The sequence below is a fragment of the Panthera pardus genome, unplaced genomic scaffold (assembly GCF_024362965.1).
Source record: "Panthera pardus isolate Hobbes unplaced genomic scaffold, ASM2436296v1 HiC_scaffold_2, whole genome shotgun sequence".
In the NCBI taxonomy this organism is placed as follows: Eukaryota; Metazoa; Chordata; class Mammalia; order Carnivora; family Felidae; genus Panthera; species Panthera pardus.
This window is the reverse complement of record NW_026526765.1, coordinates 43,870,130-43,896,475: the sequence shown is the minus strand read 5'-3', so window position 1 is coordinate 43,896,475 and position 26,346 is coordinate 43,870,130. Positions and strand designations below refer to the sequence as shown.

Here is a 26,346-nt window from a genome sequence, read left to right as displayed (position 1 = left end):
TATCGTGTAGAAGCTTATGAGAGTGTTCTCAGTCTTCTCTTTCCATGTTATTCAAACCAAATCCATGCTTCAAGAGCCACCTGTTCCAGGAAGCCTTCTCCACCTGCCCCAACGGAGGAATCCCTCCACTCTGAACTCTGGGATAAACCTCAGAGTCTGTACCACTCGTGTGAGAGGGTGTATGCCTAAGGCATGCCCTCTCAGCAACAGCCAGAGCTCCTTGAAGACAAATACCAGTTATTAATTCCTGGATCTCTCAAAGTCCTAGAAACGCACTCATAAATATATTCATCATATATATGATGATATATATATTCATCATATATATATGATTGATATATTCATCAATATTCTCATAAATGTTCAACCAAGACCCGTTGTACCAAGAAGTTCATGTAGCATAAGAGTGAGCCAAGTTGAAATGTGGACTCAGCCTGCCCATACCGCTTTAAGCCAGGTGATCTTGGGCAAGTGACTTAGTCCCCCTGAACCTCTGTTTCTTTATTAGTAAAATGGGGATCATAACAAAATCTAAGTTAAGGGGTTGCTGGTGAAGATTATTAAGTGTGAATAAACCTTGGCTATTGTTACTTCTATGATTATTATCACTATCATCAATCACCTTATCTACTCTATACTGATGACAGATTCCCTGGCTAGAAAGCTCATCTCTTATTTGTTATTAGTGGTGCAACTTGAGTCAGAGTTGTTATTTTTAGATCATATCCCAAATCATCAATGATGATGCCACCAGAGGCGGCTTCTCTTGTCTGTACAGAGGCGAGTCCCGGCTTTGCCTTTGTCACAGATACAACCCCCTTGAATTTCTTTGCCCTCCTCAGTATTGCCTAATGTTCGGGAGGGCTCTTGTAAAGATCCCTGGTCGCAAAGTCAGGACATCTGGGCCTGGCTCTGCCCCTGGGGGCCTTTGGGTAATCCCTGGCCCCTTCCAGGCCTCAGTTCCCCTCTGAACAACGAAGAGGTTGTTCCTGGTGATTCCTGTGGACCCTTCCAGCCCTGGCACTCCATGAGTCTGTGTAGGCAGCAGTCCCAGAACCCACGAGGCAGGCAGAGTTGGGGAGTCTGGTCAGGACAGCAAGGAGAGAAAGAAAAATCTGGAAGACATAGCCGGCTTTGGCTATGGGGAGGCAGGGGAGGGGGGAAGGAGGAGACAGAGGAGGAGGAGGGACTGAGGGGTGGAGGGGAGACAGACCCAGCCCAGAGCTCCTAGTGGTTTCCTGTTGCCCGGCTCTAAACCCTCCACATTCCTGCAGACCTTCACACAGCCCAGAGCACTCTGCCTGCTGTCCGCCTGCCTGCCACTGAGGTACGCACGACCCCCACCCGGCCTTCCCCTTCTCCAGTGCCCAGCCCCTACACCCTAGTTCACTCCTGCACTTTGTGTACAGAAAGAGAAGCTGAGCTGGGAGGTCTCTGGGTCAGGGACGGGGCGCGCATCTCCTTTGGGCTCCATCACCGCTGCCGCGAAGGGCAGGAGCCACGGACTGGCTGCCTGTTGCTTTTCAGGTGGTATAACTTTGTCTCCCTTTTAGGTTTGCAGAAAATAATCTCACTGTGTCTTTGGGGGAGTGTTTTCTGTGTGTGTGTGTGTTTGGCTCTCTGGTTTCAGAGGCTGCCTGCCTATCCTCTTTGCTCCCTTCACAAATGTGGCAGCCTCCTTTCCTGGGAATCTGATCTGGTCACAGCTGCACAGGGACAGAGGGCGGCCAGAGTCTGCCCTGCTCCCCCTTCCAGAAGATACTTCCTAGACTGGGTTCTTGGTCGGGAGTTCTGTTCTCCAAAAGGGACTTTGCATGAATGATAAATTGATCTCTGGAGGGCAAATGGGGGGGGGGGGTCTCCACCTTTAATCAGCACCCTGGGAAGGTTCCTGTTTCCCTGGAATTCTCCCCCAGTGACCCCTCCCCCCCAACCCACACACTCTGAAATAGCACCGTCAGATAGTCACTCCTGGGTTAGGCATTGTTCCCATCTGGGGCTGCCCCAGGGTATAAACACAGGAACTCACTGGCAGTGGCCCTTAGTGTAGGTAGATCTGAAGACCCCAGGCATCTGATATCCAACCAAGACACCTGGGTCCTTTGGGAGGCTGGGTGTGGCGGAGGATGTGCCAAGAAGGGGAGAAGGGGGAAGGCAAGAGAGAGTCCCAGGGCATCTCTCTCACACCACCTTATTTGAAAAGCCCAAACTCTACATGGGACTGGTGTCTAGGCTTTTAGGATGTTAAGTCCTCTTTGGACGCCCTCCTTCCCATCGCTACTGTCTTTACCTTCACTGGCTCCATTGGCTGGGTGATGAGGGGACTTCCTGGGGTCTGAGACACATCAAGGATAAAGGGGGCACTAAGATGAAGCATGTCTTCAAGGAAGCCCAGCCTGCCCAAAAGAGAACAGAGAGGCACACATTTTCCTCCAGAAAGGACAGCATTCTATGCAGAACACATGGAGAAAATGTTTCCACCAGCAATTCTCTAGGGTTACATTTCTATCTCCTCCAAAGGCTGATGGTAGAAGTGCTGAGAAGCAATTAAGAAGTAGGTTGGCAGACTTAAAGAGCACATTCTATGTGTTATCTTAGGTAAGTGAGTCCTCTGGACTTCGTTTCCCTATCTGTAAAGTAAGAAGACTGGACTTGGTCTTCTGGGTGCCTGACGTCATCTGAAACTTTCTAGGGAAGTTCTCTTAAACTGGAATCCATGGACTGGCCTTTGAATGGGCTTCAAGCATCTGCAAGCCACTTAAAACGATATGTACAGTAGTGTGTGTGTGTGTGTGTGTGTGTGTGTGTGTGTGTGTGTATGAGACAGAGAGAGAGAACGAGAACAAGGGGTATTCACAGCCTTTAGTCTTAACATATATTCAAATGGATGCACTACCCCCAGATAGCCAGAGGGCATGACGACGTGGGAGATGGAGTGTGGGTGGGACTGGAAGCAGATGTATATTTGCAGGAGGATAAACAATTTTGAAACAGAGTGGTTGGGGGAAGAGAGGGTTAACTCAGAGTGCTCAGCTGCCACATCGACAAAGCCTGAAGGCGGCGAATTGCCGAGGGAGAGAGGAGGGGGGAAGGGGTGCCTGGAGAAGGAATCAACTTTTGAAACTTTCTCCAAGTCCCACCCACAGAAAGGCTCTTCTTTGCCGTGACTCATTCTGGGAGGAATGTGAGTTGCCACGGTAACCTTTTTTTCAGGGTCTCTGCCTGCTGGCTGGGAGGGGACACTGAAAGACTCAGAACGTCAGGGTCAGGCTCGTCAGGCTCCGTCTGAATGTCCCCTCCTTCACTCAATCCCCAGACACCAGGACAGCAAACTCTAGGTCCTGCCCTGCTGATCTCCCAGGATCCCAGGGCAGCTGTGGGGCTGTGATAAGCCTCCCTGACTTGGGTGTTTGAAGAGTTTTTGTTCCGCTGCTGTCCCCGGGGTGCCGTTTGACCTTGAACTAATCGGTTCTCCCTTCTGAGCCCCAGTTTCTTCCTTGATTAAAGAACAATAACAACCATCACCTCCAAGGGCTATCCTGTGGAAGAAATGGACTGACACACAGGAAGCAATTGGCGAACTGTGGTCCTCCCACCTAATGCAATGGGTTTTTAGAACTGATAAATTTATGGCATCCAGAGACTTAATGAAATCATTTCCAGCTTTTTTTGGCCCGGGAGCCCCATCATCTTGGGTTTGTATATGACTTCTCTTTACTAAAAGTGCTGACAGGCACAATTTAAACAAAATATTGTTTAAATCCATTTTGATTTGGGCACCTTCATATTTCCCAAGAGTGTTGTACCCCCCAGTGTAAAAAGAGCATTGGCCAAGGCTATGGTAGAGGTGAGTCTTAACTCACAGTGAGTGACTTTAGGTAAGACCCTTCCCCTGTCTGGGTCTTAGTTTCCTAATCTGTTAAATGGGGCAGTTAGATGGTCTCCCGGGGCCCTTCCAGCTCTGAAAGGGCCTGCAAACCTAAATCCCAGAGGTTGCCTTCATGAGAAGGAGTAACTGGCCTACACTTTTAACACCCCCGTTTGCCTACTTGAAAAGGAAACAAGAGAGGAGGGGCTACGGGATCTTGGTTTGCATAATAGTCCTGCTAAAACCTTTATCCCTCCTCGGAGACTTGTCAACCAATAGCATGGCTGGGGTTTGCTATTTACAAGGGCAGCTTTCCTTGATGAAAATAAGCTATAAATAGGAAAGGATAATGGTGGAAAGGCAAGCGCTCAGGATGTGAGGTAAATAGGAGAATATGTGGCTTTTGAGATTATTTACGTAGGTGTGCGGAGATAAACAGGGGCAGACACGAACCCATGAGGATGCAGGTTCTAAGCACGGCTTTTACCAACAGGCCCCCACTGGCACAGCTAAAAATAAGTGCCTCCACACGTGAGCAAAGACAGAAGGCCATACTCTCACATACCTCTCCCTGAACCGTATGCTGGCTCACAACACAGCACAGACAAGTCCCAGGTGTGCACCTCGATGCACATACAAACTCTGACCCTTCCCTCCACAGGCCGAAACAGACAGATGCTGAGCCAGGTGGACACACAAAGACACACAGACACAGCTTCACATGGTCTTCAGGGCCACACGTAACTTACACACAGACACACTGTCCGTTACACACACACACACACAACTACCATTTGCAGCCGCACACTGTTGTGTGTAGCCACACGTAACTACAGACGATGACAAGGAGGTAGACATGTCACACACATACAGTACCAAACCGCTGGCTGGACTTCACAGATAGAGACACTGAGGATCAGAGAGGGAAGATAACTCATTCAAGGTCACACAGCCAACTGATGTCTGAGCCTAACTTTCAGATGTTCAGAAATATCCAAATGTTCGCTTTTTGTCTTTTTCTTTTTCTTTTTCTCTTTCTTTTTCTTTCTTTCTCTCTCTTTCTTTCTTTCTTCCTTCCTTCTTTCTTTCTTTTTTTGTTTTCATTTGATCACTTTGGTTTCATGTTTGTACAGGCAACAAGCCCTGTGGATGATAAGTGAGGGGCAGTACTTTCTCTCTCTCCTTTGCTGGCCAGCAATGGCCTATCCCAGGCCTCATTAGGGAATTATGCCATCAGGACGGCACAATGTGGCTAATAGGTGGCTGTTCATTTGCTTCTTGCTGGCTCCCTCCCTATCCTGTCTTTAAAGGAGGTAAGAGAGGGCTGGAGCTGAGCTTTTGGCCAACCCTGGGGATTAACGAAGCCACCTCTTCTCTACAGCAGACGGCCTGGATCCTAACCCCAACCCTGAACTTGGGGATGTCTGGGCTGAGCAGAGCCAGAGGCAGCAAGCAGTGACTTGGCAGAATCCTTTAGAAAAACAGCCTCCTGTTATCCAGGAGGGAGAGATGGCTTAGGTAGGAAATTAGTTCTGCCCCCATTCTCAAGACATAGAGCTCGGTGTCTATAGAAAAAATATGGATGGAGATACCAACTGTGTCCAGAACTGGGTTCTTTCAGAAACTGGTTATTAGCCTATCTTATCCAGGATCCCTCTGGGTCATCTTATGTTAGTCATGGCATGAGGATCCCAGACTGATCAGATGAAATAAAAAACGAAACAAAGTAAACATCTGGAGGTTTCTGAACAGCTGGAAGTTTAGCTTTGACACCCGCCTGCTGTGGGACCCTTAAGTGAGCTATTTTTCCTCTCTGAGCCTCAATTCCTTTTGTCTCTCAAATCAGAAGCATGGCAGAGAGGTTTCGCATGGCTTGGCAATGCCAATCCATATGCACTGGCTGCTAGAAGAACCCTGTTCAAGATTTAGACGCCACTCCGCACTTTAGGGGAAAAAGATCCTGTGCTTGATTAGTAATGTCTGCCACATGCACTGGAGGAGCATGTGGAGACATATTCACCATGTATTTACTATCCTAGGGATGTGACAGTCTGAGCTCTCATCCCCTCCATTTGTGGTCACCCCATTTGCAGCAGTGGCCCCTAGAGGGAGCCAAGGAGGAAAGCCTGAAGCTCCACCCGGGGCCTCTCCTAACCACGATGAAACAGTGAAACGTGGCATCTTAGATGCCTTTATGGAATCTCGGGCTGATCCCAGTCCCAGACTCTGGGGTTGCTTCAGAGCTGCCCCAGAACCTCTTCACTTCTGAGCTTGAGCTTGAGTTTCCCTTAGATTCTTCTCTTCCAGCAAGAAATATTAAAATTGGAAGCCGAGTCCAGGGACAGGCTGGGAGGGGTGATACTCTGAAAGGTTTCTGCCTGAGCTGACTTAGAAAGCCAGAGCCATAGAAACCGTAGGGACCACACTGCCCCAGGGTTTGCAAACTGGGTTTATGGGAGAACCCAGAGATGCTCCAACATGTCTCAGGGGTGTCCGAGTGTGTAGGACCTTCAGCCCCCTTCTCAGCATCACTTTTGCCTGCTTTTGTTTTTTTTTAATTTCACGCTGATTCACGGAACAGATAAACACCTTCATGTTTCAACAAATGCCAAAGGCCTTTAGCTGCTTCAAATATTGGACTTTGCAGAAGACCTCATTGAAAGAAAGGGCTTATGTAATTTTGAGCACCACTGATCTAAAACAACCTCCTCATTGTGCACATGAGCAGGGCCAGGTGTGGTCCAGGGAGCGAAGGAGCCTTCCCTAAGTTTGCACGGTGAGCTGGGAACAATGCTGCCAAGACCGCAGTCCCAAGACTCCCGACTTCTGTGTCACGAGACCACCTCTGAGTGGCTGTGCTCTCTCCCTGGTGTGAGTGCCAGGTCTCCGGCCTGGCCCGGCTCTCCTTCCAAGTCCCAGCTCTCTGGCGGGCCTGGCTCACAGAGGGGGTTCCTTTATTAGCCTCCAGACTTGTTTTTCTCTCTTTAGGCTTGTTTACCAGGAACGTGTGTTTTTGGAACCCTTGTTTCCAAGCCAAACAGTGAGAGAGAGATGCTTGGTTTGCGTCAGCAGGCCAACGAAGGGGCCGGCCTGGGGCCCAGGCTTCGTCACTGTGTTCTCTGGAGGCTGGGATAGTGTCCCCTTGACCAAGAGGAGCAATGCTTCCTTTGTTCCACCCCGACACCCTTTCTCCCTAGGCCACAGGCAAAGAGCTGGGGTTCTTCCCCTGGATTCTTGAGGGGGGGATAGATATTCTGGGATCCTTGGGTGTTCTTGCAAACAACACTGCTTACTTCTATTCTCTCATATAAATCACCCGTGAGCCTCTCAAGGTAGGTGTGTTATTTCCGTTTTACCGATGGAGAAACGAATTGAGGCCCAGAGAAGGAAAGTTACTTTCCGAAGGTCACACAGTTGCTAAGCAGCAGATTTGAATCTACGCTCTGTCTCCAGAGCCCACGAGTTTACCTTTCTGTTCTGCCGCTTCTATAAAAGTGTGTAATCACCCCGATATGGTAGCCATAAGCCGCATGTGGCTACTTAAATTTAAAGTAATTACAATGAAATATAATTAAAAATTCAGTTCGCCCACACTAGCGGTATTTCAAGGGTTCGCCAGCCATAGCTACCACGTTGGACGCTGCAGGTAGAGAATATTTGCATCATTTCCAGAAGGTTCTCTTAGACTGCCCTGCTCCATAAACCTCTTTCTCTTCAAATCAGATTTGATGATTACAGCTCAAATTCTGTGCTTCACGTTCTTAAGAGCCTACGATTCCAAGGCCCACAGTCTAAGGTTCCATGATTCTGAGATGTCCCCCCTGTGCTGACATTCAAGGGGCTTTTCAGTGTCCAGGGAGAGCCCAAAGGAGGCCCTTTATATTTTGAGGGAGATGAACTGGGGGGGCTGGCTGTACTTTTCCACTTTTCCATCCCCGGAGTCTTTCTAAAGAGAGGAGTGACCTCAGCTTCAGGTCCTGCTGGCAGCCACGGGCGGGTTTTCAGCCATCTCCAGAGCAAATAAAGGCAAAAAGGAAGGGACTTGATGTACGGAACAGGGGGAGGAGGCGGCGGTGGGGTGGGAGTGAGCAGTGTCTGCATTTGGTGACCACCAAGCCAAGGGAAACACGCCTCCTGTTCCTCCCCTGGCCCAGGCTACTTTCCTTCCCTGCAACTCAGACCAGTTCACAGCCCAACTGGGCTCCATTCAGGTGAGCACCTGGGAGGTAGCAGCTGCCAAGGGAAACTGTGAGAGGAAGAGCCCGCCAGGGGTGGAGCGGGGCCGCCTGGGTCCTCACCCAGCCCTGCTGCTCACTCCCTGGGGGTCTGGGAAGATGTCTTCCCCTCTCTGGGCCTCACCTTCTCACCTGTACTACGGGGCAGGAAGACATGCCTTGAGCCCCCAGCGGGATGCTGGATTGTGAAAACACTTTGAAAAGGATAGACATCTGCATCACCACGGGCTAAAGAGATACAAAGGAGCGAGTCTTCATTCGATACCAGTCATTTCTACAGGGCTGTTTATATTTTCACTGGGCGGACTGGATCTAGGTTTGGTTGGCAGAGGATGTGTTCTGAATGCTGGGGTTCAGAACTCTGTGTTCTGACCTCACTGGGGTTACTGTTGCACCCCATCAGCTCTGCGGGATGGACGGCTGGCCCCTTTGCCAGACCTGTTTCCGAGAGCCTCGGGGATCTTATGCACGTGTAGAAAGTGTGGTCATGCAGGAAGAATAGTCCAGACATCCCCCTTCCCTCTCAGCCCATCATCTGGAGGCATAGGGTTCTGGGACTGGTGATGTAGCCCTGGGCACTGGGCAGGAGCCCAAATTTTGGAAATTCACGCTTTCTCTAAGATTTTGGGTCATTTTCTTAACACTGTCACTTTCTGCATTTCTCCCCCACTCCCCCACCAGACATAATCCCTAAATAGGCCCAACCCAACTCCACAAGAAGGTAGTTTGCCTGGGGAGTTTGACTTGGAAAAGGCCTGAATGTTGCACGATTTCCTCCTCTCAACCGCAGGCTCATCAAGAAAGTGGGACTGTAAGCCCTCCCGTGCCGTGTCTGCCCGTGTGTCACAGCACAGGCTCCAAGGGGAACAATGCATATGTGAGCCCTTTAGACGCTAAACGCACTACAAGATTTAGAACTGTTTTTTGGTTCTGGCTGCAAAACCAGCGGCAGGAAGGGTGATTGTGCCACTAGGAAAGAAGTGCAGGAAGGTAGAGAGGCAGGACAGACCAAAGAGCTGACCAACAGACCTTTCCCTGGTCAAGGAGGGGAAGGAACATGGTTCCTCTGCTCACATGAGGGACAGACTGGAGATACTGGCCTTCCTGGCTTTTCAATCGGAAGCTCATTACATTCCCAGTCCTGGCTGGGGTAGTTCTCCGATGACATGACTTCTCTGTCACTGGAGCCCAGACAACACCTTTTTTTTTTTTTCCTTCTAGTTCCCAGTCTCACTTTGACCCTTTAACTTCAAACAGCCTCAGACAAGTCCTTCACTGATGTTTCTCTCTTGCTCCATTCATAAAATGGGGGGTTGTCTTGCTTGTATCTTTCAAATGGGAAAGCAAACAGGGAGATTTTTCCACTTGTAGGTCTGGGGAGGTCCGGGGGCCGGGGGGGGTGGTAGGGAAACAAGCATACAACTGTGTGGGGTAGGAACATTCTAAAAATTTCCTGGAAAGGGAAGACTGGACTCGTCTGGGGGTTGGAGCCAGGGTGAAGCAATGCCAAGCTCCCAGGTTGATGCCTCTAAATTTCTATTACTTTTATTTCATACACATGCCGTGAAATAAGAGGTGAGGTTTTAGGTCGATTTTAATACAATAAAGGGTCATTATGAATCTGCTCTTCCTCTGCCTGTTTCTACCGTCCCAATACCATAGTCCAAGCAAAGACGGGTTATACCACAGGTGAGGACACATGCCAAGACCAGGGTGTGCCTGTGACATTTTAAGGGCATTTTAAGAACCCAGCCTACAACCTCAAAGCTTACCTGGTCTGACCCTCACAACTAATGGAAGGGGAAGCAAGGTCTGGAGAGGACCAGTGATCTTAACCAATAACCAAGGTCGTTTTGAGGCTGATCAGGATCCCCTGGCATTGAATTCCAAGCTGCGTGTTTGTTTTTTTCCATGATGCCAGGGTACCTCCAAGACGCTGGGCCAGTTGAGAAGTCTTGGAAAGAACTAGGAATGACGAGCCCAATATAGAAATTTGTGGGGACAAAAGAGGGAAGACACGGCCGCTGCCCACCTTGACTAAACGCTACTTGGAGGCAGAAGGAGAATTCTTGTTTTTGTGTAGCCACAGGAGGGGGAACAGAGTAGACCAGAAGTTGGAGGGAGGCAAGTTTGGATCCATATAAGGAAGAACTTTCTAAAGCCATCTGGGAATAGAAGTCCATCTAGTTAGAACAAGAAATAAAACGTGCCCACCACAGTTCCTTTGTGAGGGATGGCATTTTGGCAATGAATCATCAGAGAAGATTCTGCCTCCAAATCCCTTGCAGTCATGGGATTTTTGGAGCCAAGGGTTTAGCATCCAGAGGATGAGGTCTTAGCAGCGACCAGGGCAGGAGAAGGTTCTAGATCTCAGCTAACATCCTTCAGCTGTGAGGGGGAAAGAAGAGAAAACATGAACATAAGTGAGCATTTGGATAGTTTCCCTGGGGGATCCAGAGAAGTGCTGTCCCTTCTGGGTAGAATGGAGACAGATGTGGCTGTCCACTGGTCACACTCCAAGACTATTGCTCTCTGTTTCATTTACTTAATGTTTATTTATTTTTGAGAGGGAGAGAGAGAGAGCATGATGACTGAGCCATCCAGGCACCCCTCTTTCTTTTAGAATGTAGATCTCATTGTCTCAAAGTGGCAGGAGGTCTCTGACTATTAACTTCCCCCCTTCTTTCGGAGGGTAGAAAAGAGGAGGAAAAGGAGGAGGAGGAGGGTTTGGAGGATGGGGAAAAAAGAATTCCGTAACATCGGGGATTAAGGGTCCTTGAAGATGATCTGGTTCAGTATTGCCCAAACTTGACTAGTTAGCCAACCACCTTTGGCGAGCCACTTTTTTAAACCTTAAATAAATGGGGGCGCCTGGGTGGCTCAGTCGTTGAGCATCCAACTTCAGCTCAGGTCATGATCTCACACTCCATGAGTTCAAGCCCTGTGTCGGGCTCTGTGCTGACACCTCAGAGCCTGGAGCCCGCTTCAGATTCTGTGTCTCCCTCTCTCTCTGACCCTCCCCTGCTCATGCTCCGTCTCTCTCTCTCTGTCTCAAAAATAAATAAAAACATGAAAAAAATTTTTAAAACTTAAATAAATGTATGGGGAAAAAAGACTTTATATCTTTACCGTAAGCGGAAAAATCTTTTGTCTTTTGTCATAAATGGAAGGAAACTATAAAAAAAAAACACAAAGAAGACAAAACAACTCTGTTGAATTCCAGCTGGATATAGTTTCCTGTGGAGGCTCTGAGCCGGAGGCCTGCTCTCTGTTAAAAAGGAGCGGGGAGCCTGGGTGGCTCAGTCAGTTAAGCGCGTCTGACTCATGATTTCAGCTCAGGTCATGATCTCATGGTTTGTGCGTTCAAGCCCCACGTCGCAGTGGAGTCTGGTTGGAATTCTCTCTCTCTTCCTCTCTGCCCCTCCCCGGCTCATTCTCCCTCTATCTCTCTCTCTCTTTCAAAATAAATAAATAAACTTAAAGAAAAAGGAAGAGAGAGGAGTGCTAGACAGGTATCGAAGACACCTTAGCAGCAAACTGAGACTTTCTCCTCATACAGTCGGAACTGGAAGAGAACGGAATAAAAGCGATTTCCTCTGGCACCTTCCATTATCCCTTTGCATGCACCACCTAAATTTTATCTCAGATATCACAGGAATTCAGCTCAGAAGGGGCTGTCTGTCAAGAAGCCTCCCACTCACTCAATTCTCCATCTCTGTCCCCTTGCAGGGTTCCCAGCATCATGAGGGCCTGGATCTTCTTCCTTCTTTGCCTAGCCGGGAGGGCCTTGGCAGCTCCTGTAAGTACTCAAAGAGCATATCCGCTCGGTCTCCCTCCATCAGAGTCACCGACTCTACCGCCCTGGATACTTGGAGGGGCGAGGGCTTCCCTATCTCATTTTGTGCCTTATTAAAAAAAAAAAAAAAAAAGATTTTTCTTACGCTAATAAGCTCAGGAGAAAAATTGAGATGAGGACCCCTGGGTGGAGAGTCCAGGGAAGAGAGATTTCCATGTAAGGAGAAGGTGAACCTTTAGCACCCACAGAGAGAGGGCTGGTTAGTTTTCAAGTCAGCGAGGACTATTTGGTTGCAAGCAACAGGCTCCGGTCTCACCACATTAGGAGGGGGAAGGATATCTACAGGGATAGATTATGAACTCTAAGGCCTTGGGGAGGGCTGGAGAAGGACAGGTCCAGGATCTGGGAGGTGAGAACAGTCTCGGAGATGCTGCCATTTGAATGGATCTGCTCCAAAGGTTTCACTTCTTGAGAAAACGTGCCAAGACGATCTAAAAAAAATTCAAGGAGAACCAATCCAGTTGAGCTTGGGTCCTGGGCCTGCTTCTTGGCCAGGGGTCGTGTAGAGCACCCTGACCGACAGACCGTCCCTGCAAGACTTAGACTTGCACGCAGAGGGCCAGCAGTGGTCATTCAAAGCTAATCCGGAAGCCGTTACCGGAAGAGAGGGGAAGAAGGGTGCAGCAGAAAAACAGTTTCTTGCAACCTAGGGTTCCCTCGGCCTGTCTCCACTAGGAGGTGTGAGTGACGGTGGACTCTGGCAGGTAGATTTTGGCAAAAGATCTGGCAGGGTTAGCCGTTGCTAAGAAGGAGCCCCAACCAGCCAGGCACCTCAGAGTTGTATGCTACCTTGCTTCTTCCTACTCCAAGTTGACATGGCAAGAATAACAAATTCATGATAGGAACATCATACTTGCGGAAAAGATAATGACATCTGTTAAAATTAGCGGTGTTCATGCCCCCGTGGGTCTCAGTTTTCCAATCTATGAGATGAAGGGAGTCGGTCTGCATCAGTGGTTTCCAGATTCATAGGAGTTCGAAGCAATGAAAGTGCTTTTCCAAGCTGAATCTTATTGGGAGAGACACCCCAGATATAAAATATATAAAGGGGGGTGCTCCAGCGTTCCACAGGGCCCCTATGTTTGGCTTCCCTTTTGCCATCATCACCCTACCCATGGCAGTCCCTGAGGCACAGCCTTCGGGATCTCCAGGGAACTGCTCTCCCAGCTCCCCAGGCTGGAGGCGCTTCAGAGGCGAAGCTGGCCCTGACCTCTCTGTACCCCATTTTCTCTTCCCAACAGCAACAGGAAGCCCTGCCCGATGAGACGGAGGTGGTAGAGGAAACCGTGGCTGAGGTGGCAGAGGTAGGTGGCTAGGGTCCCCAGATGTCCACATCCATTCCCTGGAGAAACCAGGGTGCTGGGAGTCTCGATCCTGGAACGGGACATTTGCCCCTTCCCGTGTGCACGCATAGCACCAAGGTGAATGCCGTGTATCCCCCCCAATCCTGACACGTTCCTGAATGTTCCTTGTTCAGTGAAACCCTGGACGTGGGAGCTATGAGTTTGAAATTTTTTCTTTCTAAGCTGTGGGGCGATTTTTCTTAGGTGATCACCCAAATTCTCCCCATACGTTAAACACGAAGGGGAGCTGCTGTGGCACGGCTGGTGGGGATAGTGGGCTCGGTACCCCTCCTGCCCTAACACCCCTCGGGGCCTCTGAGGCACCTCGGTGGGCCTGTAGGAGTCTGTCTTAATTCTGACTCTGGCATCTGTGCTCTCTGTGTGCCCTGGGCCTGGCACACCTTTCCGGCTCATCTCTCCTCTCGTGGGACCTGAAGCACCCGAGCAAGTCCCCTCCAGTCTTTACCTCTGCGAGTAGGGGCCATTGGACTCACTCTTGTCCCCCCACCCCCAGGGACCTGTGGGAGCCAACCCCGTGCAGGTGGAAGTGGGAGAATTTGACGAAGGTGCCGAGGAAGCCGAACAGGAGGTGGTGGCTGAAAGTAGGTCCCTTTCTCGTGTCTTGTCACATCCAGGCTTTGCACTCCACTGCTTGAGCCTGGGGCATGGGGACAGCCTCCGTGAGGTTCCTTCCCAAGGAAATTCAGGGTGAGGTCCTCCCCCCGGGGGGGGGGAGGTGGCTGTGGAGGAGGAACAGTGTTGACTCAAAGGTTGGGAATATTCTCTGGAATCTGGGAATGATCTGTTTATAGCCAGGCTGTGGGTCTCAGCAAAGGATGTTCCCAAGCTAGAAATGGCCTTCTCCCCTCACAGCTGTCCGCCCTGATTCCAAAGTTGGGCTTCACGTTCCCACTGAGGCCGCAGGTCACATGTGGTCCCCGAGCTCCTCCATGACCTCTGTCTCAGCCCCTGTCCCACACGGGCACAGACCTCCAGGAGCTTTTATACTCCTTAGCTTATGTGAAAATTGTTTCACACAGCCGTGAGGAAATAAGGCCTGGAAACCTGACAAAGCTCATATAATGCTACCCTTGGAGTTCGTGCCAGAAGGACCGAACTGTCCTAGGGCCATCGGCTCCGGCACACCGTGCTGGCATCTCCGACCCAAGGGGTTAACAGCGTGGACTTGGGAGGCAGACCCACGTAGGCTTGCCTTTAAACTTGCCAACTCCCTCTGCAAGTGCCCTCCGTTGAGCTCCGTTGAGCCCGCTTCCTCACCTCTAACCCAGGGATGACAAAGATAGCGGACCCTCGCCCCACGGCTGTTGGAGGATTATGAGATAAAACGCAAGGGCACTTGGCCCACCGCCTGGCAGGGCAGGCATCCAATAAAGAATGACTAAAATACCCCAAATCAAGCACCAGGAGGAAATGGCTAGATTGAGCTGTCATCCTGAGGGCACAGAATTTTTGTTGGAGCAGAGGGGCATCTAATGGGTCTGTTCCTTCCCTCCTCCAGGCCCACCCTCATCCGGTGTTTACCAGACACAGCTGGGCTCTATTGTTCACTGTGGGCCTCAAGGCTCTTCTCCCTTTTCCTTTACAGCCACTCAAGTCTGTTTTGCTTGGCCTCACAGCTCCCTGGCTCCATGACAACAGCTGATTTTCCATCCTTCTAGAAAGTTTATTTTATAATCCAAAAACGTCTCACTATCACTGAGGAACAGAGCTGAGAACACAATGGTTGCTTCGATCCTCAAGGGAGTCATATGGTATCCAGGGCTCCTGGGTCCCAGATGAAGCCTGCAGGCCCCCAAAATGTGCCCGACCCTGACCTCACACTGAATCTCTAATCCCCAGACTGAGCCAATTTCTCCCTTAAATGCCAATTGCTGGGCTCAGCAGAAGAGAAAGGAGGACTCGGGGCTGCCCAAAACCCAGAGTGGGGGCCCCAGGAGAGGAATTCTGCCCCGGGATCAGTCCGGTTGGGTTCGGGTGGACCGGGTGGTGCTAACTACACGCCCTTGTACTCTACCAGACCCCTGCCAGAACCACCACTGCAAACATGGCAAAGTGTGTGAGCTGGATGAGAACAACACCCCCATGTGCGTGTGCCAGGACCCTACCAGCTGCCCTGCCCCCATTGGCGAGTTTGAGAAGGTAAGGGCCGGGGGTTGGGGGATTGGGCCTTCGCAAACGTGGAGTGGCTGCCCAGAACACTGGTGGCCTGGTGACTCTGTGGGGCAGTTCCAGTCTCAGAAGTCCCCACACTGGTCACAGCAGGAAAGTGGAGGTAAGGCTCTGTCCCTCACCATGTGTCTCCAGCAACCGATAAGGATTTATTCGGCACCGTCAGGTTCCCAGCTCTGTACCAGATCCAGAAGGGAACATATCAAGAACATCAGACACTGAGATAGAGACTTCAGTGCTTGGGAGCAGCCTAGCAAAGCATCCAAAAATGTGGGTTCTGGGGTCAGACTGAAGGTTGACTTCAAACCCCATCTCCACCCATGTCAACTGTGAGATCTTAGCTAGATGTCGAACCTTTCCAAGTCTCAGCTTTGTCATCTCTGACATGGGGATAGAGATTGTCTTTATTTCATAGGGTGGTTGTGGATATTTGTTAGCTGGTGCTTTGTACTTAGTACCCAATATATGCTATTTAAAAAAAGCTTTGAAACCCATCCATTCTGCCTCTAATAGGACTCATTCATTCAACCAACCATCCATCGATCCAACCGTGTAATTATTTATTGAGTGCCCACTCATGACAACCAATGTGCTAGTGATGACCTAGCTCAGGACAGCATATTTGGTACCGGCATTGTTCCCACAACCTCCCATCCGGGTTCTCCATCAGTAGTCTCTCCCCAATACAACTTATGCTCTGGGCTCCAAATTGTAGCATCGTTGTCAGGTTTTTCCTCCTCCTCACCCCTTTACTCCCATCCCACTGGTCACCAGTGCCCATCAACTCTCCCTCTGCGGTGATCTATAAGCCATAGTGAGTATGTACAGGAGGTTCCACACAAGGCTCCCTGCCTCCTAACACAGATACTTCCTGCCACAGTCCTCGTTCACCCCGCGGCATCTCTGCTTGGCCACCCCCACGTGCAGAGAGAGATTCACTAGGAGGACTCACGTGACCCAATGTACAGTTGTGCTCACAGCTAAGACTTATTACAGTGACATATTAAAGATACACAGTAAATCACGCGGGAACAAGATGTAGGGAGAGCCTGGAGGAATCCAGGCCCAGGCTTGCTTGCTTTCTCCACTCGCATGAGGGGTCTCACAAAATGCACTCTTTCCCCAGCTACAAAGATGCAGCCACGTGTGAACAATGTTTCTGCTCAAGGAAACCCATTAGAGACTCGGCACTCAAAGTTTTCATTGAGCGCTAGTCACGTAGGCACCCTCTGCCTAGCACGTACCCGAATTCCAGACTTCCAGAAGGAAAGCAGATGTTCAGCACAAACCGTATCGTTTGTACAAGCAGCCTAGGCACAGTGAGGCACCCTCATCATCTGTGGAAAGTTTTATAGCAGGTGCAGGGAATTGTTTATCGGCCAAGTTCCCAGATGCCAGCCAAGGGCCAACATCACAAGCGGGCCTTGCTAAGCATGACTGTCCCAGGCTTTCTGCATTAACTTTTTTCTGTACTCTGCCTGTTCACCACCCCCCATCTTTCATTCCTCTTTCCACATCTGCCAGGCTTGTTTCCAATATCTCTGCCTGATTCAATTGTACCTCCACTCAGAGGCCAACAGTGGCTCTCACCATGGGCTCGTCATCGGCCCGGGAGCCCACAGAGTGGGTTCTTGTTGCAGCCCCAGCACTAACCCACCGCCTGACCTTGGGCTGATCACATTCCTTGCTTGGCCCCTCGTGTCCCCATCTCTGAAATGGGCAAGGATGGTGGCGCCAGTGAAGGGCTTTGGGAATCAGGGCGTGGCCCTCTGTGCTCTATGCTTTGCAGGTGTGCAGCAATGACAACAAGACCTTCGACTCTTCCTGCCACTTCTTTGCCACCAAGTGCACCCTGGAGGGCACCAAGAAGGGCCACAAACTCCACCTGGACTACATTGGGCCTTGCAAATGTGAGTCTGTCCTTGGCTTCTTCCAGCGCCTCATCTGGGGAGAGAGCATTGAGCTGGCGCTGATGCGGGCTCTGCACCCCCGTGCTTCGTGACATTGGGCGAGTCTCTTTCCCTCTCTGAGCCTCAGGATTGCCATTCACTACTTTTTAGATGTTTATTCATTTATTTAGAGAGAGGACACATGTGCACACACACAAGTAGGGGAGGGGGAGACACGGAGAGAGAGAGAATCCCAAACAGCTCTGTGCTGATGTAGGGCCAAGGCCCCGAACCATGAGATCATGACATGAGCCAAAGTGAAGAGTCGGATGTTGAACCTACTGAGCCACCCAGGCGCCCCAGGATTGCCATTTATAAAATGGGATGATTGTCTAGGAGTAGCTGCCTCTCGGCTCTGCATTCGGGACACCTCCCAGGAAGGACTGAGCAGTTGTGGAGGTCAGGGAGGGTTTTTGGATCCTTCCACTAGCATCCAAGACAACCCTTCCTTTTCTCTACTGATGAGGATGTTCTTCTATAGGGCTAACCCAAATCTTTAGTGCTTCAATACGGCAAAGCAAAAATGATGTTCTCTCTGGGCCTATAAAGTGTTTTTAAAACACAGTAAAACCTTGGTTTGCGAGCATAATTCATTCTGGTGACATGCTTGTAATCCAAAGCACTTGTATATCAAAGTGAATTTCCCCGTAAGAAATCATGGAACCTCAGATGATTCGTTCCACATCCCAAAAATATTCATATAAAGTGATTACAATACTGTAATATAATACAAAATAACAAAGAACATATAAAATCTAAAGAAAAATAAACAAATTAACCTGCACTTACCTTTGAAAACCTTCGTGGCCGGTGTGAGGAAGAGAAGAGAGAGGAGGGTTATTGTGTAGGGCGACTTTCACTATCACTAACGGAATCACTGCTCTCTATTGGCTCAGTGGAATCTTCTTCTGCATGGGGGCCATTGTATACACTTGCAGGGATGTTGACTACAGTACAGTATTAATAAACTCTTGTCATAGACTGTATCGAATGTAACTGGCAACAAGGCAGCCGAGGAGAGGGTCTCGATCTGCAGGCAGCCTGACCCAGAATGAAGCAGAGCATTCCTAAGCTCACTCTTGTATGGAACAGCGGAGGGCTGTCCATAGGTGCTTTGAAGGGACAAAAAACACACTAGTGCCAGTTGGGGGCACCTTCCAACCTTCTGAAAAATCACTGATTTCTGCCAAACATTGTGGCCTGAGACCCAGCATCTGTGCGTGGGAGACGATCACCCACAATCCCACAGTGAGAGAGAGAGAGAGAGAGAGAGAGACAGAGAAGAACCATTGGCCCAGTTGCGATCACGTGATGTTCAGCAACACATACTACTCATATTGCAAGACGTCACTCACTTGTCAAGTTAAACTGTATCAGAAATGTTTGCTCATCTATGGAACACTCGCAGAACAAGTCGCTTGCAATCCAAGGTTTCACTGTATTTGAATTTGAATGCTTTAAAATATGAGGCATGCCAGTCAGTTTCCTTCAGGCCCCATTACTCAGCGTTGCCCTATCCTTGGCCTTTTCACTCCATCACATTCCCGTCTGCCCACTTAAGACCTACGATTAACCACTTTCCTCTAGAAACCTGGGAGTCAGGTGTTGGGGGAAGGGATGCCAGGATACTGTCTAGCTTCTTGTTAGTGATTCCAGGTGTAGATCCCATTGGCCCAGGTGCCTCTTTCAGCATTGGCAGTCTCCTTATCACTTCAGACACCCAAGGCCACATCCTCCTCCAAGACAGCACCCATGTGGTGTCTCTGGTACATTCTGGCACCAGATGGCACTGGGGAGAGCCACTCACCTGCTTCGTGAAGGTGTGTAGGGTTCAGAAAGGTGGAGGAGAAAACCAGGTTCTCCCGTGGTCAGCCCCATGCTCCCAGTTATGGGGCTCAGGAGGCTGGGGAGGAATGCTGATAGGAGTCCTTGGGCAGTGAGACTGAGGAGTGGGCTAAGAGGCCTTTTACCAAAGTGGTTCTTTCTGTCCTCTGGGGTGTGTGGCTCATTTGCTCCAAATCCTAGTGTGTCCACCACAGATGTTCCCTTCCACTCCCCAGCTGGTGGTGGAGAAGGTAGTTGTCCTAACCACAGAGGGGACTTTCCCTGGACTCAGGATGAGGGAAGGACAGACCTCTAAGCCCCAGGGCAACCACATGCCAGGGATGGTGGATGAGGTTCTGATAACGTGGCCTCGAGCAAGCCCCTCCCCCCCCCCCCCCCCCCGCCCCATGCTGACCTTTGATAAGTCCAATAAGAGGGTAGACTTGGTCTGACATTCTGGGATTCTAAATTCCAAAGATCAGGATGGAATCGTCATGAAGAATGTTCTGGTGGGTAAGTATTACTGACCTCCCCACCAAAGCTACGCTGGGCCTATGGATAATGTTATTCAACCTCCCAGCTCAAACACCTCCCAAAGGTTGGTATCACCAGCGTGGGACCCGGACCTCTGCTTTCAGAGCCCCATCACCCAGAAAAGTGCAGGAGTCACTGGAGTGAACCATTGCCCTCAGCAGACTAGATCAGGCCCAGGGAAGAGCAGACGTGGCTCAGTGGAACCTTCTTCCCCCACACAATCTCCTTTGCTCACTGTGGTGTGAGAAACAGTCCCAGAAAGGCCGAGCCACTGTGCCCAGGTCATCGATTGAGATGGCTGTAGGAGGAGGCCCTGGGTGAGAAGAGTGGCCCAGCCAGCATGTTGGCCCTCAGGCAGGGAGAGTCGGGGTCTGTGCTGACCACTCTCGTGTTTTGGACCCTAGACATCCCCCCCTGCCTGGACTCCGAGCTGACCGAATTCCCCCTGCGCATGCGGGACTGGCTCAAGAACGTCCTGGTCACTCTGTACGAAAGGGACGAAGACAACAACCTTCTGACCGAGAAGCAGAAGCTGCGAGTAAGTGCTCTCTTCCCAGCCTGTCCCAGGGCCCTTGCCTGGCACTGAGCGAGGTGGCTCCTGGCCCCAGGCTGGCTGAGATCCAGTCCCATCCCTAGAACTAGGCCCCCACGTGTAAACCTACACCGCGGCGCTGACGAGTGCCCGTATTCTGGGCTCTGGGACGCTGGCTTCTTGCTGCCTTTGGAGGCTGATAATACACGTTCACGTCTTAAAGCCCGAGAAGCCCTGTAATAGAGAGACCTGCTCACTTTGGCCCAGTGTTAAACAAAAGGAACACAAACGCCCAGTTGCTTTTTCCTTCTGATCTGTGGATCTTTAATGTTACTGGACATATCAAGCACTTGGAGTACCGATAACGTGCAGATTCCCGAGCCCCATCTCGGGCCCACAGAATCAGTGTCTCTGTGAATCCGGGCCCAGGAAGCTGCATTTTCACACACTCCCCAGGTGCGTTTGGTGGGACAGCTCTAGGCAGATAGACCGCTTTGAGATCACCCCAGGCCTCCGCTTTTGTGGGTGAGATGCTGGCACCCATCTATGCCACTGCCTTCCCTCATTTCGAACCTTGGCCTGGGCTGGTCTCTTCCGGCTCCGGCCTACTGTCGGAAGAGGAGGGGCCCTCCCTGGCCTGGACGGTCTCCCCTGGACCCTTTGTCACGCAGCATCTGCTCTCACAGGTGAAGAAGATCCATGAGAACGAGAAGCGCCTGGAGGCTGGAGACCACCCCGTGGAGCTGCTGGCCCGGGACTTCGAGAAGAACTACAACATGTACATCTTCCCCGTGCACTGGCAGTTTGGCCAGCTGGACCAGCACCCCATTGATGGGTAAGGCCTCAGGCCCTCAGGGTCACAGGGCGCCGCTCTGGCTCGGTGCTGGAGGACGCAGAGTTGTGGGTCAGGGCTGGGAGGTGCACTGGGTATGGCCAGAAAACTCTGCAGACTGCTGCGTGCAGTCCTGGAGTCCCACAGTTTGTGTAGGGGCCGAGCAGGAAGGAAGCCATAATACATGTTCATGCTGGAAGAAGTGGAAGTCAGCTGGAATTGAAAAATCCCTCCTTACCCCTGTGCGCACCGGTCTTGGGTATCCACTTGTTGAGGGAGAGTGAGCTGGAAAGGAGCTCAGACTCCGTGGGGAAGTGGGGCGGAGGTGGGCTGGCCTGTGTGCTCACAGTCCTTCAGCAAAAGACCTGAGACCCAGCAGCCCCGGGAGGGCAAACTGAACCTGGGACTTCTTAAAAAAAACTCCACAGAACCAATCCCATCCACATCGCAAGCCCTTGTTGAATTGCTCTTCCCTGTCGTCCAGATGGGTTTTGACGTGCCGTGCAACCACACGGCAGAACAGGCACGCAGCTGTCCGTGACCCAACACTCACTGAGCAACTATTATGTGCTCAGCCCTGTTCGGGCAGGGGGTTTATCCGTGATCAGAGCTGATGTGGTCCTTGCCCCCATGAAGCTCACGCTCTGGGTGACAACCTGCTTCTCACAATCGAAGGACAACAGTAAAAAGGCCCCCAGAAGGTGTAAGTGGGTGGCCGGCTGCACGTGAGGCCGGACAGTGGTTGTCACGACCCTCACCACAGCTTTGTGGCCTCCTCTTGCTGTGTGTTCTCGGGGGAGCCCGGAATGGAGGGCCACCTCTTTCGCATGCCTGGGGGGAGGACACCGGGCCCAGGGATGGTCCTCTCTGGGACGCTCACCCCTCGTCTGTGCCTGGAGCCCACCCACCCTGGCCACAGTCCCCAAGTGGGGGGGTCTCCTGAGCTCTGGGAACCTCCTTGCTGCTTCTCTCCCAGGCTCTTTCCATGGCTGGGATTCAACTGAGTCACTCACTGTGGAGGGGAAAGGGGAAGTCAGGGGGGACATCTGAAGCTCAGACTGAGCCGCTGGATCCCACCACAATGAAAGCACCGGGAGAGAGTCTTCCGGATGGGGCCGCAGGACTGTGCGTCTGGGAAAGTGCTCCAGCCTGGGCCAGGGGGTCCGTGCCCCCGCTCTTCTTGTCCCAGAGCTGCACGGTGACCTTGCCTGAGTTCCTGCCCCTCTTTGGGCCTCAGTTTTCCCACTGATATACAACAGAAGGGGAGAGGATGTTCCTTCCAGTTGAAACATTGTGTGATTCCTTCCACAAGTTGGGTGGCGTGAGGGAGTCTGGGGGTTAGAGAGAAAATTGGAGTCACGGTGTGGCCCCTTGGGGAAGAGTGTTTTGCGGACAACTGGTTGAGGGCTCTGGAGAATAAGGAAAAAATTCATACGTGTGCTCTGGAGGCCAGGCCGGCTGGAGGAAAGGGAATGGACAGCGGGAGAGAAGCCAGGAGGCCTCCCTCTCGCACGTTACCAGGTACAGAAAGTGAAAGCTCTTGTGGAGGTCAGAGTCCTTCTGACCGTCCTGCCAATCCCAGCCCCGTCCCACTTCTCCCCAGAAGGCAGCACCGTCACCATTTAGTGTGTTCCTTTTTAGACTTTTTTCTGGGCATTTGTCGCTATAGACATGTGTGTCCCTGGAAACACGCACGGTTGTTTCAGATCAGATTTTGATCTACCAATAGCAGAAGATTTTCACTTTAAGTGTTTGCGCCCCGATCCTCAGCCAATAAGGAAACAAATGCACCAAGAGGCCCTTGTTATGAACCCATGGGATCTCAGAACCGGAAGGGCCCTTAGCCGTTACGGTCAACTCTCCCCCCTTTGATGGAGGGGAAACCGAGGCTCAGAGCAAGGCATTGCCTGCTCTCAGTCCCACAGCAGGTCAGCGGCAGAGCGAGGGGGTAGACCAGGATGCTGGCTTCCTGCTCCGCTCGCACACCCCTTCCTTCCGCCCTGTGGGGCAGCCTCGCTCTCCTGTCTCTCCTGGAGCGTGGGGCTTTCCGACACCTCAGGCCCTCCCCGTCTCCTGCCCACAGGTACCTGTCCCACACGGAGCTGGCCCCACTGCGCGCACCCCTCATCCCCATGGAGCACTGCACCACCCGCTTTTTTGAGACCTGCGACCTGGACAATGACAAGTACATCGCCCTGGATGAGTGGGCCGGCTGCTTCGGCATCAAGGAGCGTGAGTGTCTGAGCAAAGGGGCCCCATCCTCTCCCCACCTCCCCTCTGCTCTCTGTCATCTGCGGGTCCATCCTCTCTACCCAGCTCTGCTCTCTGGGCCTAGTTAACTCCTGTCTGCTCTCCCTGTCTGGGCGGGCCTTGCTCTCTCAGGTGGCTTCTTGTCCATCTGGCCGTCTTTATCATTCCTTTCCTCAAGCGTAGCACTCAGTCTGTGCCTAGCCCTATTTTGGGAACTGGCAGGCACGTAGACAGGAGACAGGAAGTGTAATTTGGCAGTGTGTGTCAGTGACAGGAACAGGGGCAGGGAGACCAAGGTTATCAGTCGCCACGTTCCTGGGTGACCCTGGGCTGGTCATCTGACCCCTGGCCTGCGGATGGGGGGGGACCCGCCGACTCCTCAGGAAGCCCGTCTTCACCCGCACAGGGCCTCACGCTCTAACTCTGTTCTCTCGTCTTGCTTTGCAGAGGATATTGACAAGGATCTGGTGATCTAAATCCACGCCTGCCTCCTTCCGCAGTTCCGGATCCTCCCTCTTTGATCTTCCCCTTCCTGTTTCCCCCAAAGTTTAAAATGTTTGGATGGTTTGTTGTTCTGCCTGGGGACAAGGTGCTAATATAGATTCACATGAATACATTAACGGTGCTAAAAATGGAAATTGTAACCCAAGTCATGACATTCTTAGGTGTAACTCTGCTCTCACTGCCTCTTGCTCGCCCACTAACGGCCCCATTTTGCTCTCGCCCCTTGCGGTGTCCCCCGTTGTCTTAGTGGCGTGTGGGTGGGAACTTTGATCTGCTCAAGCCTGCCTTCAACACACATTGCGTCTTCAGATTTTCTCTCCTCTTCTGTTTGAAACTAACGCTCACCAAGGTAGTCTTTGTGTTCATTTTATTTCAGGGTATTGGCTGCCAGGGGGGGCTCTTCCCCTCATGGCCTGAAGGTGGGAAAGGGAAGTAACAGGCACGTGATGCTGGCAAGGATGTTTCTGGGACTGGAGGCCTAGTGGGAGAAAGCCGTGCGGAACCCGCCAGCCAGAACCGCAGGTGGCAAGGCTGTTGCTGGGAGAAAGGACCCGAGTCTGTATTAGGAAAGTATGTTAACTCTCGCATACGCCAGTTCCGCACCAAGTCTCCCTCATCTTTCGGTGCCGTTTCTTTTCACGTTAGGCTGTTTGTCCAAACTTTTGGGAGCCGGGGTGGACCATCAGCTCTCTGGAATCCGCCAGGGCCCTGCGGGGGTGGGTCACCACACCGTGCAGGGCTTCTCCCCTCCTAGATGTCTTTGGGAAATGCAGGACTGGGAGGTGCTTTCGACCAGGAAGGCCAAGGTCTAGAGCGAGGTGTAGAAAGTTGTAAAATAGAAGTGTGGTTGGTGAATTTTTTTTTTTTTTTCCACATTTAGATAGCTGTCACAAGAGGTCTTTCCCTCGGTTTCTAGCACGTCCCTCCTTTTCTCCCTCTCCCCACTTTTTTCCTTCTATCAGTCAAGAGTAACTTCAAAGTCAATGGGATGGTCGGATCTCACAGGCTGAGAACTCGTTCACCTCCAAGCATTTCATGAAAAAGCTGCTTCTCATTAATCTTGCAAACCCTCGCCATGATGTGGGGAGTTTGACAAATCTTTCAAAATAAAAAGTAATGACTTAGAAACTGCCTTCCTGAGTGATTTTGCATGTGTCTCAGTCTTAGACACCTCATTACCCTGATACGCAGACCCATGGGCGGACGTGTCTACACACAACTGTGCAATTGCCGACCTTTGCAAAGACACTGCTAGGCTTTGGTACACATGGGCTTTTTTTTTTTTTTTAACTTTTTTTTTATGTTTACTCATTTTTGAAAGAGAGAGACAGGGCACAAGCAGGGGTGGGGTGGGGGGGGGGGGACACAGAATCTGAAGCAGGCCACACAAGCTTATTTATACTCAGGGGGTATGTTTGTACACAGGGAATGTATGATTCCTATATGCACAAATTTAGCTTACTTTTAATTTTATGACCTGTGTGCTGACCCTTTTTCATTACTGCACTTCATAATCAGAAACACCAGGCTAAGCAACTATCTCCTTCCAACATCCATCCATCCATCCGTCCGTCCATCTGTCTATCCGCTCATTCATTCAGTCAACAAACGTTTATGATATACCGACTATGCACCAGGTCCCATGCCCGGTGATGGAGACTCAATTGTGGCAAAGCAGACAAAGCATTCGTTCTAGAATGTATAGCCTAATAGATTAAACAACTGCAGGACCAAATATAAATTACAAGAAGAATGAAAAGTGCAGTAAAGGAAGAGTAAGAGAAACCATGAGTACGTGCAAAGGGGGGGGGTGTGGGCAAAGCATTATTCTAGAGCTGCACAGTCCCACAGGGTGGCCACTACCCATCATGCATGGCCATTTAGATTGAAGCTTAAATTAACTAAGATTAAAACTCCAGTTCCTTAGGCACATCAGACACTTTTCAAGTGCTTGTTAGCCACATGTGAGTTGTGGTTACCGAGTGAACAGGGTAGATCTAGAGCAATTTTTGTCATTGCAGAAAGGTCTATTGGACCGGGCTGTTCCATGGCTTCCTTGAGAAAATTTGAGCTGAGTCACAAAGGAAAAGAAGGGAGTGAGTGTGTGGAGTAGGGAGAGAGCAGGGAGACGGCAGGGAAAGAGCATTCCAGGCAGAGGGAACAGCATGTGCAAAGGCCTTGAGGTAAATGGGGGGCATGACGAGTCCCAAGCTGGCATGGCTGGTGCACAAAATGAGGGGTAAGCCATACTGGACTAAGCTGAAGAAGAGGGCAGAGGCCCTGGGAACGCAAGCTGGTGCAGCCACTCTGGAAAACAGTGTGGAGGTTCCTCAAAAAACTAAACTCTACGCTACGACCCAGCAATTGCCCTACTAGGCATTTATCCACGGGACACAGGTGGGCTGTTTCGAAGGGACACGTGCACCCCC

General features: G+C 51.0%; 1 protein-coding gene across 1 annotated transcript; it reads left to right on the top strand.

Annotated features, from left to right (window-relative positions):
- The first annotated feature begins 1,195 nt into the window (after window positions 1-1,195).
- Window positions 1,196-25,049, top strand: SPARC (secreted protein acidic and cysteine rich). The gene is made up of 10 exons (XM_019464474.2): window positions 1,196-1,327; window positions 11,833-11,902; window positions 13,201-13,263; window positions 13,817-13,904; window positions 15,341-15,462; window positions 17,282-17,402; window positions 20,204-20,337; window positions 21,018-21,166; window positions 23,247-23,395; window positions 23,861-25,049. Exons 2-10 carry the CDS (start codon window positions 11,846-11,848, stop codon window positions 23,887-23,889), a joined length of 912 nt encoding a protein of 303 aa, XP_019320019.1. The 5' UTR covers window positions 1,196-1,327; window positions 11,833-11,845; the 3' UTR covers window positions 23,890-25,049.
- The last annotated feature ends 1,297 nt before the right edge of the window (window positions 25,050-26,346 follow it).